At 38.9% G+C, this 16,907-nt stretch overlaps 1 protein-coding gene across 1 annotated transcript in view; it reads left to right on the forward strand.

Annotated features, from left to right (window-relative positions):
* The window catches only part of EIF3H (eukaryotic translation initiation factor 3 subunit H), an 86,657-nt gene that overhangs the window by 8,025 nt on the left and 61,725 nt on the right, over positions 1–16,907 (forward strand). The window contains exon 2 of the mRNA XM_064706583.1: positions 10,520–10,676. Coding sequence (XP_064562653.1) covers positions 10,520–10,676 — 157 coding nt within the window. The remainder of the gene's footprint in view (positions 1–10,519; positions 10,677–16,907) is intronic.

The raw sequence follows: 16,907 nt of genomic DNA on the forward strand, positions 1-16,907 counted from the left end.
AAAATGCTTCTTCAATGTAGGGCTGAGTTTTGAATACTTGGGTCTTGGGATTTTTTACTATTACATTATTATCAATGCAAAGAAAATTAGCTGTTTTAAAGCTTTTTAAACTTTAGATGAGACCTAGGATATTTACTGCAGCTGTCATCACTCCTTGGAAGCAATTTGAAAGCCATACTGCCTTCTCCATTGGCACTCTCAGTGATAAAATTTAGAATGGTTGTTTTTAATCTCTTTGTCACAGTAGCTGTTATTAGAAATGGAACTCTGCTGGAAGTGATTTTCATGTGGCAGTGTTCAGATGATGACACAAAGGCAAATCTCTGTTCGAAAGATGGGAAAGCTGAAGCAATAACTGACGTTCATGGTTTGGGCTTTTTTTTTTCCCCCTCAATTTTATACTTTTAAGTCAGCAGGAAAACTGAGACTCCATGCCGGCTTGGTTCTCTGGATTGCACTGGCTGTTACTAGGAGGATCTGTCTCTGTTGCAGCCCCTTAGCACATAACCAAGTGTTTGCCAGGAAGGCTGAGTGTTTCAATGTGGAAAAAATCATTGTGCAAAAAGTTATAAATTATTAAAACGATATGGAAGTCATTCCAGTAGGGATTTTACTGGTTACTTGGAAGCATCTGTTGAATGCATATGGAAGTCATGCTTTAAAGACACACCCTTAAATAGCATATTCCAGTTTTGTTGTGCAGGGTATGTTTTTTGGAAAAGATCAGTAGTCTCAGATGAACTCCTACTCCCTCATCCCCATCTAGGTCTGCCTTTGCTGATTTTTGAAGGTCAAATAGATAAGAGTAACTGTCTTGCAGTTTTTCTTCAACTTCAAAATGGTAGCAGTCTGACACAATCTGATTAAAGAATAGACTGTTAAATAAAATTGCTACTGCTGCTTTTGGCTATTATCTTTAAATCTTTTTGTAGGAAGCTGCTAGAAGTTGATGCTGAAGAAAACCTTGTACTTGCAATACACTGCTTGTGCACCATGAATGTGAACACTGGTATTCACTAACACACAGAACATTTTATCCACTGTGTGCTGAAGGATAAATACAAAGTTCTGGTGTTTCAAGCAGAAAATGTTGAAACTGTGCCTGTCTATACCACTTGTATATAATTTCCATATGTTGTGCTCTGAAGGAATATATTCCTTAGCTTTCATTCTTGAAATGATGGCTAGATATTGAATTCATTAAGAATAATAAATATGAATTGTATTGGCAATTTGCAAAAACTGCCTGAACTACTGAATGTTTTCAAAAGTGTTTTGTTCGCTGAGATTTGGGAAACAGAAGAAATAATATACTAAGTAGTCCTGGGGAAATGCTCCATCCCTCTTGCAACCAGCAGAATTTTGGATGCTAATCTCATCCCATCCCTACCTCGGCCTCCTGTCAGTGTGCTGGCCATGTCTAATGCCCTGCCCTTGCACCAGGAGGTCTGGGGCTGTCCTATGGAAGGGTTTCTGTGAGGAAGTGATTCTGCAGTGCCCGTGGCCTTGATGGTTTCCATGGGAATGTGCAGGAATCCATGTGCTGTGAAATGTGGTATGAAACTTTGCATTGCAGAGAACTGTGTTTTACCAGCATGTGAGCACAGCAATGGCTGTGCACATGTAATTCTGCATTTTTACTTACATTGAGGCAATATTAAAGTGTGCTAATGGCTTGTGATTAACCCTGGAGATGGTTAGATGGTTGTTAGCCTGAACTACTGTAAAACTCAAATGTAGTGGGACAAAAAGGGAGAAGAGATGGGTCTATTTGGTAACACACACCTTGATTACCATTCAGTATTTTTCTGTTTTAATAACCTTTGCTTTTCTCCACTATTTAAATAGTTTTTCCTTTGATGTGCTGCAGTTTGTGTTTAACTGCTTCCTTTTGCAAGAACAAGCAGCTCACTTGGACATGAGTAAATAAATGACTTAAACAGATATTTCATGGTACCTACAAGACATGATGAATGTAAATTCCTGGCAGAGTCAAGGAAAACCACAGCCTATGAAAACCCAACACGCCTCTAGCCAAAACCCAGTAATCCTCCCTTCTAATGTTTAACTTGTGCAGAAACAGCCTTGGTGTCTGTACTATTTCAGTTCTTCAGTCTGAACTCCACCTACCTGTGGAGTCTTGTCTCAGTTTGTCTATTCCATTTTATATTTTGGATATTAACCAGTTTTAGTTCTAGGTATTGAGAAATGTTTCATGTTCTGTGTCTGGTTTTACATGAAATCAGTAAATTTTGTAATTTGAAGTAGCTTTTTTAGTAGGTTATGATTTTTTAAAAAAATCTTTATGACTTTGCAAGTGTCCCAGTAATAGAATGAGGGAGCAGCTAGCCCATGTTTGCAGCAGCTCAGCTTGCTTCCAGTGGGTGAATAGCCTGTGTGTCAATGACTTGGCAGTGCCTGTAGGATCTGGGCTTGCACTGTGGGAACAGCCACCCTGACTGGAAGTGGGGTGCTGTTGGCAGGGGCAGCCAGGCTGTGTCCCTGTAGGGAGGCCCCCTTCTTGGTAGAATGGTTTTCCCTTCTGCTATTAGGGAAATTCTAGAGCTCTCGAGTCACAGCAGTTTGGAAGTAATTCTTCTTAAAAAGAGAAATAAAGCAACTGAAAGAGCAGGTGCTTTACAAGTGTTTTCTGTGGAATATTTTGGTGGTGATTGAAGCTTTGCTTGCAGTTTGTGTTGAGCATGCTGCTGAGCTACACATAATCTATGCAAGAGTGTTCAGAAAGTGAAAAATTAACAGAATGTCTATTTTTTCTAGACTAAGCTTCAAGATAAGCAAGGTACAGCTTTTTCAGCCATGCTACAAACAGTGCACATAAGCAGTTAATGTTCAGGAAGAATGACAAAATGCCTTTTGGCCAGTCACTGACTAAAAATTGTGCTTTGAGTCAGCCACTTACTGAAATAAAGTGACAAGGGATGTTATATCTGATTTATTGCTGTATATGGGTCTTATCACCTTCTTTGTCCTGTTGGAAAGAAGCCCTAACCAAATGCTGAAGGAAAGTGAGATGGCTATAAGCAAGAGGTGGTCTGGAAAACCATCTAGATTCCTGTCATTACAGGGGAAAATGGTTCCTAAACCAAGCAGAAGTGACAGAAAAGACTTGTTACATCAATAATCTGTTATGATTTGGGTAGTTTTCTTTAGCCTCATGTAGATATTGTGGAGCAGAAAGGTTACTGATATTCCCTCTTGCAGTTAAATAATTTGAAGTCTTGAGGTTTACAAACTAAGCAAGTGTTATGGTACTAACTGATGTCATAAGACACCCAGAGACCAAAAAGCTTTGGATGCTTCTCATGTGCTTCCTAATACTCAAAAATATTAATGTAGTACAGAAGCATGTAGTATCATCCCCCCATATTCAAGGTGGACAATTTTCTGTTCAATTTAACCTGGGTTTCCAGAATGGTTTGGTGCTGAGCACCTACATGAGACAAAGTTGACAAACTCCTATAATTTATAATTTCAGTGTAAAAAAATCTATGTAGCATTTTCTGCTTGAGGCCCACATGAGATCAGTGCACATTGTTCAGTGCTGGTGAATTTAGGCTCAGCTCCAAGAAACCTCTGCTCATATCAAAAGGATGTTTTGCTATTTGCACCCAATTGAGATGGTATGAAATTGCATGCATCGTTCTGTTATGCTCCTATGTAATTATTGTTTTTAAGCCCCAAATTTTTGTCAAGTTCAGAAATAAGATTTTAACATCTGGTGTTGAATTAGGTGTTGAGTGACATAAAATGTAAGCTTACTATTCCAAGAACTGTATTTACAAAGATTTCATAAATGTTGCTGTTTTGACTCTGGCAAGTCAAGATAAAGGAAAATTATTGTGGAGTGTTTGAGGTCTTCTGTCCAAAGGATGACTGCTACACTTGCTAGATAGAACAGTGAGGGCTAAGGCTTGTTGTTTCTGAAGTTGCTGTTCAGAGCTACATTCTTCTGAAGTTACCTTGCTTTTAAGTCTACTCAGTCTTGGCCTTAGGTTTTTCAACAGAATGTTTAGATTAAGTAGATTTTTTTTTGGCCACCAAACATAGTTAGAATTGAAGATATCTGCCAAAATAATTACTTTAAGATGTTGAAGGTCTTAATAGAAAATTATTTAAAATTTTTTTTTCTTTTACTTCTTCTGAGATAAAATTGGTCTAATAGCTTTAAGAACTTTTATTCTAAAGTTGAGTATGATGAAGAAAAGAAAAAATGTCTAGACATCCATCATGTCAGGAATGGTCAAAAATGCAGTCCTGTTCAATAAGAGAATCTAGAAAAATTCAAAGATCTCTGCAAATAAGCTGGAATATGCATTTAAGTGAATTCTGTGTTTATCAGTAGAAATTGTCATATTTATTGAGATTAGTATAACATGCAAAATTCAGTTTCACCTCTAATCTTTAGTTTCATACAATGGTTTGGGTTGGAAGGGACCTTAAGAATTATGTAGTTCCAGCCCCCCGTCATGGGCAGGGAAACCTCTCACAAGAGCAGGTCACTCATAGCTCCATCCAACCTGGCCTTGAGCACCTTCAGGGATGGGGTGTCCCTGTGCCAGTGCCTCACCATCCTCACAGTTGAGCATTTTTTCTAGTATCTGATCTAGAACCACTCTCTTTAAGTTTGAAGCCATTCCCCCTTGTCCTGTCACAACATGTTCTTGTAATTCCTCTCCACTGTCCTTGTAGGCTCCCTGCAGGTGCTGGAAGGCCACAGTCAGGTCAACCCAAGGCCTTTTTTTTCCAGGCTGAACAAGCCCAAATCTCTCAGCTTTTCCTCTCAGGAGAGGTATTCCATCCCTCTGAGCAACTTGGTGGCTTCCTCTGGATTCACTCCAACAGGTCCCTGGCCTTCCTGCACTGGGGAGTCCAGAGCTGGACCCAGCACTGCAGGTGGGATCTCATGAGACTGGAGCAGAAGGGACAGAGTCACCTGCTTGACCTGCTGCCCCCTCTGCCTTGCATGCAGCCAGGAGCTGTCGGCTTTGTGGCCTGGGGCTGCCCAGTGCCAGCTCATGCCCGGCCTCACATCCAGCAGCGCCCCAAGTCCTGCTGGCCAGGGCTGCTGTCCGTGTGTCCATCCCCCAGCCTGTGCTCTGAGCCAGCTGCAGCACCCTGCCCTTGCCCTTGCAAAATCTGATGCAGTTCCTGTGGCCTACTTCTTGAGCTTGTCCAGATCCCTCTGGATGGCATTCTGTCCCTCAGGACTGTCAGCCACTCAGCTCAGCTTGGTGTTGGGCTCATGCCATGACTTTATGTGGTGGCAAGTCTTGTGCCATGAAGGTTCATATCCAGCACTTCTGAGACCAGGGTATCAACCTGTTGATTCTGTACTTACTTCTGACATGTTATCTGTCACAGTGCTTTCTAGAACCCATTTCTGTGCACTGCCCTGATTAAGGTGGAATTTCCAATGTGTGTGTAAACATCTGTCTCCTTAATCATGTGGAAGAGTGTGTCGTGTATCAGACATATGTTCTCTTAATGTTAATCGTTGCAGTAATATCTTTAATTTACTTCAGAGTTCCTTTTCTCCTGGCAGGAAAGTTGAGAGTCTCTGTTATTGTCTTATCAAATGGTGCTGTAGCCAGGAGACAAATCAGCTCAAGGCAAGTTTTTTTGGTCAGCTTCCAGAACTTGTCTTTTGTAACTGTAGGATAAGCACTTATCTGTAGTGTGTAAAAACCTCATCTGGAGCTATTAAAATGTTAACATTGCTCATGTTTCATGATATCTAGGGTTTTTGTATTTTTTCCCAAGTCTTGGTTTAAAAACAAAGCCATTCCATGCTTACTTGGGTATTTCAGAGCTGTTTAATTAAATTTCATTTTTGCATAGCTAATTGGTTGTTTCAGCACACCACCAGCTGTAGATTTGCTTTTGGTGTAGGGCTACCTGGAGAAGGAGACATGGACTCTAAATTACAGTAAAATGTGGTATATCTTCATGTGGATATTAATTGCTAAACAGTTCAACTCTTTATCCAGAGGTGGCATATAGGCCATACATATACACACCATTTAGGTATATCAAGAAGATGTTGATTCCAGGCAACTCTGGGGTTAACACAATTGCCTGAGTCATTGTTAGTCAATGACTAACATTGTTATGTGTCCATTTACAAAGCTGTGTTATCAGTTCTTTCTTGAATCTGGGTTATGCTAGGAGTTTAAGTAAAATATCTCATGCTGAAACACTGATATATAAAAGTTCATGGTTTGAGTTTTAAGGGTTTGTGTGGAGAAGGCACATGTGTGATATGGATGCATTCAAAGTGTGTCACACATGATTGGCAGTCACAGCTTTGAGACCCTTTTGCCAAGCTGACTGTGGGTCACAGTGTCGTGGTGTTAAGCACTGAGAGCAGTGAGCCAGTCAGTGCTGACGCCGGCTGCGTCACCCAGAGTTATTCAGACTCTCCCCATCCTCTTCCCCAGATGCTGGCAATTGATGCCAGTGGTTGTGACCACAAAGCTTTCTTGGGTGGCAAAAAATGTTAAGCATTTAAAAAGATATAAATACTTAGTTTAAGACTGTAGATCAGTGTGCTATATCATGTATTCACTGGGCTAACAGGAGCTCTTTCTTGTTTGATTTCACATGTGCAAGGCAGGGCACAGGTACTGCAATCTGGTTTCAATGTGGTGACATTCAGCTCTCTGGGACACTGCTGTAAATGAATCCTCAGTGCTTTGATTTGCTGTTGTTTCTCTTTAGATAAATGCAGAAATGTGCATCTTGGTATATTCATGTCCCTACAGTGGGATCTTCACAGAATTTTCCCCCAAAGACTCGTGATACTTCAGCTGTGGGTTCCTGTTACATGTATTTCTGTAGTGAATTACAAACTTTTGAAATTAGCAACTATGATGTTGGGATGTAGCCCAATTTAAAATTTGGCAGTATGCAGTTAAAATATGTATCTTTGATGTTCTTAATAGTTTCAGAATGGCTTTTACATTTTTTTAATTTTTTTTTTTTAGTTTAACTTTATTCTTAATGTTTGAGCAGTGCTTTGAAGATTTAGAAATTATAAGCACTGCAGAATTGCAAAGTTGGTTTTTTTTTAATTAAGGATTAATGGTCATTAAAATCTGATAAGTGGCTACTCCAAGTGATTAAATTACTTTGGTGTTTTGAACACTAAATGTACAAGGCTGGGGGGACTGTTGAGTTTTATTTAGGAATTACTTGTATATTCTTTTCTAAAGAGTCATTATGTACCTGAATATTTCTTACATGCTGATTTACTAAATTGTGCTGCATATGTTTATTGACTTGTGTTCAGGGTATTAGAGTTTAGAAATCGGAGGGATTTTTTGTTATTTGATACATTTTCTCCTTAAAAACATAACCTTTCCTGGCTGGCCAGCTGCATTGCTTTAGTAACAGCAGCAGTTGAAATGGTTTGGTTTGGATAAATGTTAATTTTGTGTAGCTATGGCATAGCAGTGAAGGGTCTATGGGTATTTAAAATAATTTATAGCTTGTACAAAGGAGCAATATCTCCTATTAGGAGAATAATTGGATGGGAATTATAAATGGTGTTTGGAAGGTGAGTCAGCATTGACTGAAAGATGCTTATACTGGTGTTCATTTAAATGTCTTTGGGATTTTTTTTAAGTGTTATTTGGAAAAAACTGATACTTTTCAATGTGCTGCATTACTTGCATTATTTATATTAACATTTACTACATTTATTTTCAGACCAATATAACTGCTCTGATTCTGTTCCTATGCTTCACAAACATAACATATTTTTCTTTTAGGAAATGTCTAGATAGAAGTTAGTGCTCATTTTTCTTGAGTATATGTGGTTTATTCAGTATGAAGTATTGAAATGTTATGGCATGGGTGTTTGCGTAGTGGTCAGCTCTTCCTGCTGTACCTAGACTAGCAAACAAATGGAAATTACGTTTTGTGTGTTGTAGCTGATGTTATTACTAGAGAAGTAGCTCTGCTTTACACCTGCAGATCTGTTTTTGGTACTGAAATACAAGTTTCAGAGCACATTTCCTGCTTGGTCATATGGTAGTGTTTTGGTGGCAGGTTTTTCAATCTGAGCTGAAGAGTCTGCTGTACAAAAGACTGGTGTCTTAAGTGCTAATAAAACTGTCCAGAACAAAGAACAAAACGAAAACAAAAATCCTGTGTCGTTGGATGCATCTTTTTATAAGTGATTTCGGTAGCTAATGTATTTTCCAGTGCAGTCATAAACACAAACTTCTGTAGTGTCCTAGTGGCTGTGAAATTTGGAGTATTGAGTTCATGAACTTCTCTGCTCCCTTTCTCAGACTCTGCTGGAAAATGAGGTTGCAGGTAGGCTTAAATCCCTGGGGTCTGTGTCTCCCTGGATAATGTCTGCTCTGGTCTTAGGCTGGAGATTGAAAAGTGCAGGCTTGTGTAATAACTTCATTGTGTATTGGGGTACGTGGTTAACATTTAAGAGCTTTGAACTCCTAGTTTTCTTCCTCTGAAAAGTCATTGATACTCTGTGACAGCCCATGCTTGTTTCATTTGTGACTGCTTTCTGTGAGCAATTATCATCAGAAACGCTGCAGCAAATTGGCATTGTGTCACAAATGCTCCTGAAATGAAGTCAAACAGGCAAATAATACATTAACAGGGACACTCAGTGTGCATAGAGAGCTCAAGAGAAAACGAGAAAACTACTGGAAAAGGTGAAGCTTACAAGACTGTGAAGATGCTGAGAGTAGTTGAAGACAACTGAGTGCCCTCTGTGCTGTGTTCTGGCAGGGTAGTTAGGGATGCCATGGCTGTGGAAGACAGGGCTTATGGCAAATGTATAATTAACCTTAGCTTTACACTAAATGCAAGCTGAACATTATTTATGTGCTGACTCATTTATTCATCTGCTGTGCCCCGGTGATCTCAAACTGGTGGTTGCTGTATTGTTTCCATCACTGTTAAATACTGCTTCACTGCCCACTGATCCTAATTTCCTTGCTGTTTTCCCATGAAATAACATGTATATAACCAAAGTATCTCTTTGTGTCTCTGCTCTGTAGACCTGTTTTAGCAAATTGAATAAAAAGGTGTGGCTGCAAAGGATTTGAGTGACAGATGTGAATGAGTATTGGAGTGAAATGTTATCTATGATTGAGAAGCTTCACTGCAAGTATATCTAGATTAAAGAGGAAGCACAAATGAGTGATACTGTAAATGAACAAGGAGTCAGTGAGTGTTAGTTCAGTTTGATACTGAAATCCAACTTAGTTGGAAATGGGTATTTTTTTCAGTTTTACCCTCTCTGCCCTGCCTCCAAGTATGAAGCTCGTTTTCCCATTTTAGCCCAAGAAGGCAATGCATTTGCAAATATCTTCTACTCTCCTTTTTCTTTCATTTAATCTCTGTTATGGTACTGCAGTACAGTAATGGTGTTTTACAAAGAGTGACATCTGCTAATCAACAAAGGAGAAAGCTAGCTACAAATATATGCTCCTGATGTGTAAGTACGAGCTTAACTTCCTCCCCCCCCTCCCCTGCAGAATGTTCTCTAAAAGCCAGTACTTGTACAAAGCCTGTTCTAAGGGCAGTTGAGCTGAAATCTACTAAACAAGTTTGTTTGCCAGCAGATGTTAAAGTAGTATTGCTTTAATGAAAACAACAATCATCAGGCATTTTCTGCTGGATTTTGAGTGGATGGAGTAGGGTTTAGTAGAATAAACCTCTCTTACACTGGAGAAAGCATAAGTTCTTTCAAGTCAAGGTTTGTGGTTAGTGTCGTACCTTATTGTAGTTCTGGTCAAGTATAAAATGTTATTCAAGTATGAAGTGTTGCTAGCAAATGACTGACTGTTTTTGAGTGGTTTAGTTCATACTGTTCCAATTTACAGTATCATCTCATGAGAATTATTCATTGTAGAGTTCAGATTTAAGGAAGGAAGTGGAAATTATGTTGTTAAAAATATTATGAGTAATTTGTGCATATTTTTTTTCTTTTATCATTGATTTTCCTTAAATACCCTATGACATGCCATTCACATTATATAACTTGAACTATCATCTGAAGAAAAACTTCAGTGAGATGTACTTTAGAAGATTAATGCAATTGAAATTTGATGGGATCTGCACCTTTTAAAAAATTCCTACCAGTTTCTGCATAGTTTTTTAAGATGTTTTGTTAGTTATTTGTGCCCTCTTTCCTTCAAGAGGGGCTTATTGGACCTGCAAGATACTGTTAAAAGCTCACAGTTAAAGCAACAAGCTAAAGTAAAAAGGATCAATATTTCATTTTAGAATGGTGTTTCAGAAAATTGATTTAGAACTGCATTTTGATGGTTTATTTAATGGTCTTGTTTTTTCCCTGTAATATTAGGATGGCTGTCTGTTCCTCAGCCTGTATTAAAATTGCTGGTGCTTAAGCTCACTTGGTTTGCAGCTCTAAACCATGCAACAAATTTAAAATTCCAGATACATAGGTTTGAGGACAAAAACAATGCATTGCATATTATGATTTTATCATTTTGTGTTCTAGGTTGTGTTAAAGATCATTAAACATTACCAAGAAGAAGGACAGGGGAATGAAGTCGTTCAAGGCGTGCTGCTGGGTCTTGTGGTGGATGACAGACTGGAAATCACCAATTGCTTCCCTTTCCCTCAACATACAGAGGATGATGCAGACTTTGATGAAGGTAATCGTTAAAGTTTTGTAAAACTTAGACTAAAAAGAAGATGTCTATGGGCTGTAAAGGCCTTTTTTCCTTCACAGTGAGCAGAACCTTGTATGTACTCAGATTTTTTACTCTGGGTTGAAGTGTCAATGTTTAATTGGAGTGCTGTCCTGAAAATCCAACTTAAAGCTTTTCTGTATAAGGGAAGTTATAGGGGATGAATACTGTATGATATGGACATTTATTTTAGGATGAGACTCCACAGAGGAAGTTAAATTATTTTCCTGTCTGTAATTCATAATCACTTTGAAGCTTTTTATGGAAATGGCTGTGTGTACATGTGTGCATACATACACATCTGGATGTAGCTTGGCACATAGATTGCCTCTCTGTGGATTTAATTGTATGCATTAAGTACTCATTGGAAATCTGGAGAGCAGAGCTTTGTGAGTTTTGAGAGGCTTTGGCTAACTTGAAGTCTGGATGATCATTTTGCTAAGTGAGCTAGAATGTAGTATGGATGGTTTCTGTCTGTCTCGGTGGTTTTTGCTGGTCCTAGTGATGTTTTGTTAGTGACACTGTAAGTTAGTGTGATTGGCTTGGCACAGAATGACATCAAATTTATAAAGCCAACTTAAAAGGCTTACAGTTCTAATATTGATATCATAAGTATGCATGTGTGTATGTAAGGATGCTATTAGAAAAACTTTATTAGGGCATAATGAGTCAGTTTAACTTCAAGAGTAACTAAAGAGGCAATATAGTCAAAGTAGTTGCAGTTGCTTCTGTTTTGATAACTCAGTTTGAACAAGATCACTTAATCTGTATGTATAAATTGCTTTTTCTTGCTTATAATGAAATTAGGTATTATTAAATTATTATTTTATCTTAAAAGAATCTTGGGCTCTGCTTTTATAGCAGAGATAATTTTAAGAAGTCTTTGCAGCTTGGTAAAGTTTCGCCGCTGTTAATTGTCTTCTTGTGGGATTATACCGTTAGGTCAAAGAAAATAAGAGTGCAAAAACAAAAAGGAATCTTAATTGTCCAACAATAACGTGGTGCTTGAGTCAGAACTATATTTTACTAAAGCCTAAGAAATATTTTAGCTCCTTCTAGGCTCCTTCTCTTCTGGAGCTCTTCAAAGGATTGAAGCAATCAAAATTCTTAATTGGACCCCATGCTTCATTTTTTTCTGTAGAAAATGGCTGAATTATTTCCATGTAGCTGATAGGAGAGCAAGTATTGAAAGGGATTTCTCAGTGTCAGAGATGGATTCAGCTCACTGTAGGATGGCTCCCATGCTGAGCTGTAAGCCTGTGATCTGGTATGCAGGGTTCAACTCTTTGTGTTTGGGAGAAACTTCCTTCCAGGGAAGTGAGTTTTGGTGCAAGTCTTTCCTTTTTTAGCAAGTAGGCAATAATCCTGACATTAACTAAGGTCCAAAGGCAAAGCTTCCCTCACCTGGACCCCTTTAGCTTTTCAGCTTTCTGTTCCCATGCTGTGGCACAGAAAGCAGAGCAAGCTCTGGCCAGAGAGGGAAGTGAGCCTGTGGCAGTGAGGCTGGTGCTGCCTCTGGCAGTGTGGGGAAGCTGCAGCCTGGTCAGGGAGCTTGCCTGTGCTCAACCCTGTCAGGTAATTCCAGAGAATTTCCTATGGGTTTCCGTCTTTCCTAGCCTGTACTTCATGTATCACAGGGATGTTGCCTCTGTATTCTTCTCACTGAAATGCAGTTAAATAGACTGAACCACTTAGAAAATGCCAAGTGCTCGTGTTCAGTCTGCATTCCCTTTACTAGGGCCTGTTGGGATCTTTAACCTATGTAGTAGAGCCTAGAGAAGATGAAAACTTAAACAAAATGGCTGTTGGGGTTGCTTGCTTGAGCCTTTGGTATCTTTTTAGGCTCCTCAGAGTTGTCTTCTGTCTTACCAATGTGAAAAATAATAATGTTTTATAAATGGCCCCTGTTTGTTTTTCCTGGACCTGTGTTTCCCTATGTAAGCATCCTGCCAGATTTTCAAAAGATTCTTTTTCTTCTAGATGCAGATAATTCAAGTAGAGAAATTTCTTGTTATGTGCCAGAATATTAAAATGGAGGATGCTAAAAACCAAAGAAAACAAGGCACCTCCTTCCTCCTACGACTTGTGTGTTACTTCAGTACCCTCCCTGGCTTTACATATTTGCACAAATTCAGGTCCACAGATATGGAGGGGAAATACAAAGGCCTTGGCACTTCAGTGCTGCTGTCACACAGAATAATACTTAACATTGTGCTCTTTTGTCAGGATGATGTTGCATCATCTGCTGCCTTAGTGGTCTCGAGGTGACTGTTGTTAAGAGAATTTGAGCTTTTGTACGGGAGGGTGATATTTGAGCAAATAAACTGTTGGGTTATTGGCAAGACACATTCACGTAAATGTTTTCCTCTTTTAAGCTGTGCAAACCTAATACAAAACACATTTTTGAGGGTGCTAAGAAAATATCCTTAAATTGAACTTGAAATAGGTATGCATGACATTTAAGAATCAGTTTGATAAAGATGTATTTAAACTTGCTTACAGCAACCATTGCTTTAGATATGCTTAGTTATGCTTTTGTTATGGTGCCATTTTGTCTCTTGCTTCTAATGCTTGAGATAATATCAAATTTTGACTATTTGCTGTTACAGAATTACTTCAAAAATTAATTAAAAAAACCATATCTGAACTTGTTATTTTACTGCAAGAACATTTTTTAATGCAATTCGAATTGGACTATTTCTGAAACTACAGAAAACAGAGAGAGGTTTTTTCAGGTAATTCTTATTTCCCATGTGGGCAGACTGTCCACCATGTATGAATCTGCAGGTGTTTTTCATCATAGAAAGTTTCTCCTGAAGTGTTGTCTTCCTGTGATTCTTTTTACAGAGTGCAATTTTTTTGGTAAGATTTCCTGTCAGGGAAGTCTTAAACACTTAGGCTGGCCTGCTGCAGCATGAGATTTTTAGTGGGGGTGAGAGGGTTCAACCCAGCTCTCTGTTAGAAATCTGTAGGTGAAGTTTGGTTGATGATGTGTGAGCTAATAGAGTAAAATTGCGAAATTGTTGTTGAGTCCTCAGCAAAAGATGCTTCAATGTGAATGTTCAGTATTTTAGGGCTGCACTTTGGGCTTTTGGTTAGGCATTTACTTTTCACATAATTTTGTTTCCTTTTTGCTGGTGGACTTAAATCCTCATAGGCATTGGCTTTATTTTTCAAAGCACTGATCTTAAATTTCATAAAGATTCTTTCAGTGATTTACATGTACAACCCCTATTCCTGTGCCCCCTGTCTCCGCTTCCCCACATCCTTCACCCCACAGACTGAACTCTTGTTTAGGGAAAATCAGATTTCTGCTGTAAGGGTTTTTGGCTTAGGTACTTCTGTGAAAAGTTGTAGTATTCCAGCTTGTCTTACTGAGGGTAATTTTCTGAGAAGTGCTTTCACTTTAGGGCACTTCCAAGCCTTTGTCTGAGCATAGTTTTGCTGTCTTTCAGTTAAGGTTTAGTAAAAGCCTTATTTTCTCTATGTTCTTCCTGATAAATAAATGTACTTTTCATGTCTGTCTATTTCTAAGCAACATGTTAAGTTCAATCCTTTGCACTTTATTAACTTACTCTTCAGTCCTTTTCACTGAGTAGCTTTTCTCACAATTTAAAGGAAATTTATATTCCCTTCTTGGAAATACAGCAGTTAAAAATGAAACATACCTCTTGTCATTCATTATAGATATTGTGAGACAGATTATTTCATTATTTTGAAACAGATTTATTTGACTCTGATGTATTTTAGTAACTTAGTTACTAAAGCAAAGATGATAAACCAGGTCCTGTAGTAAATTTGCCAGTCCGAACTTTGAGACAGTTATATAATTATATATCAAAATAAGTTCTGTATGGTTGTAGCCTTTTCTTCTTCTGTTAGATTCCCTCTGAAATGCTCCAGAAGGAAAGCTGATACCTTCTCCCCCTATCCCCCAACATTATTTTTACTTTGTTACTTAGGAGGATTAATTTCTGTTTTCAGGTTAGAATTAGCTAGATTATTAAATATTCAATTACCTGTGGTTTTCTGTGTTTTAGGTTGTATTTAGTTGTGTAATCATTCAGTAACAACTAGAAATAACATAGTATGATATTTCCACAAACCCACCATTTTGTTAGCCTCAAATGGGTGCAGTTTCATGTGGACAAAGGTGTCATAGCTCATAAATGGTGTTTATTCAGGGTTTTACTTGGCCAGGGCCAGCAGCAGTTTGAGCTACTGAGCCTTGCCTGCTCTGTTCACTCACCTGTGATGTGTGGTCCTTGCAGAAGCAGAGGGCTTCAGGTAGAATCACAGGATCATCAAGATTGGAAGAAAATAAGAAGATTATCAAGTCCCACTATTGCCCAGTACTATCACTGTAACCCCTGAACCACATCACCCAGGACCAGATCCAGATACCCTTTAAATACTTCCAGGGCTGCTGAATCTGCCACCTCCCTGGGTAACTTATTCCAATGCCTGACTACCCCAACACTGGAAAAAGAAATTCCTTCTGCATCTTCCATGTCTCAGTTTAAGGCCATTTCCTCTGGTCCCCACTGCAGGCACAGCAGAATAGACTGGCCTGCACCTCATTACACCCTCCTTTCAGGTGGCTGTAGAGAGAAATGAGGTCCCTCCTGAGCCTCCTCTACTCAAGACTGAGCAGACATAGCTCCATCAGCTGTTCCCTTAAGACATGCTTTCTAGACCTCTCATAAGCCTTGTTGCAATAGGGTCCAAATGGACTCTGTTATTGATTGATTGATTTCTTTTGTTAGTATTGCTGTAGAAGTCCTGGTGTCATTAAATCACTGCCCTCCCAGCAGTGTTGGTTCATCTGCTTTCTGTAAAGGCTTCTGTCCAGGTTAGATTTAGTCAGTTTTTCTTGTTTTATTCTCATTTTAAATCAAAGGTTTTATTATTGTATTTATCATCTTGTATTTCTCTCGTATTGGGTGACAGACCTTGAACATGCAGTGACTGTAACTATGTTCTGAATAGGCAGATACAATTTTAGCTGGTTTTTTTCTTCTTTTTTTTTTTTGTTTGTATAGGTTTATTCTCTTTAGATATAACAGTTGTAGCTCATGTCTTTTGTTGTTTACTGTAAGAAAATTTAATGCTTATGAAATGAAGAAATCAGGTTACATGATATTTGAATTTTATTTCACTAAGGGCAGGAACAGATAACACAAAAGCTCCCTAATCACAGCCTTGGTTCTGGTTCCAGTTGTAGTCATTTATGTAAATTCCTCATCTGTGTTTTTTGTAAGGCCTGTTGTAATTTAGGAAGAAAGCCATACTGTGTAAATGTTGACTTTTCAATTACTGAGTGCTGGTGAATGCCTGTCAGGTTTGTCCATGCATTTTTGAAGTTACATTTCGTTCTCTATGTAAAAAAGGACATAGAATTTTATGCTTGTTTGTTTGTTTTTATTTCTTTCTTTATCATTTAGGTATAATAAATATGGAAATAGTCCATAGGCTCAATAAGGTTTAATTTATATAAGGAATTTAGATGATTATGACAAAGGGTAGATGGTCAGTTGTTAAGCATTCAAAATAATGTCACCTGGTCTTTGATATTTTTTTTTATGGTTTGCCAGAACTGATACTGCAATATAATGATGGACAAAAACTTTATTTATTATGTGCTTGTCATCCTATAAGATGTATCACATCTTCAAGGTTTTTTAATAAAACTTCTAATCACACCCGAATTATTTTGTACTTTACCTGTCCCTAGTGCAATCCCTTGATTTGTTTCCTGAAAGGAAGCTAATATTGACATGGTTTGTGTAATTGTGATGGTTCAGTGGAGTAGCAGGCATGCAGCCTGTTAAATGTTTTGCCTAAGTTTTCATACTGTGCAGGCTTACCTGTAACGACTGGAGGTTTTTGTTTTCAATAAGTAAGAAAGGAGAAATCCCACTAAAAGGCTGCTTTGCCGGGTGCGGGCTGAAGTGTGCTTGTCTCTATCAGAGGCGGCAGTGAATGGCAGAGGATGCTTTTGTGATCACGAGTGCTAAGAAACAGTGCATTTACTGCTCGTGCCCGAGGCGAGTGAATTGTCCGGGTGTTCCCGCCATGGCCCCTCGTGTATCCCCCCCCGATGGCCGCATGTCCCCCGCCGTGTCCGTGTGTCCCGCCCGTGTCCGTGTGTCCACTGCGCCGGGAGCCGCCGGCAGAGGGCGCCCGTGGCCAGCG

Source organism: Zonotrichia leucophrys, chromosome 2, assembly GCF_028769735.1.
Source record: "Zonotrichia leucophrys gambelii isolate GWCS_2022_RI chromosome 2, RI_Zleu_2.0, whole genome shotgun sequence".
Classification (NCBI taxonomy): domain Eukaryota; kingdom Metazoa; phylum Chordata; class Aves; order Passeriformes; family Passerellidae; genus Zonotrichia; species Zonotrichia leucophrys.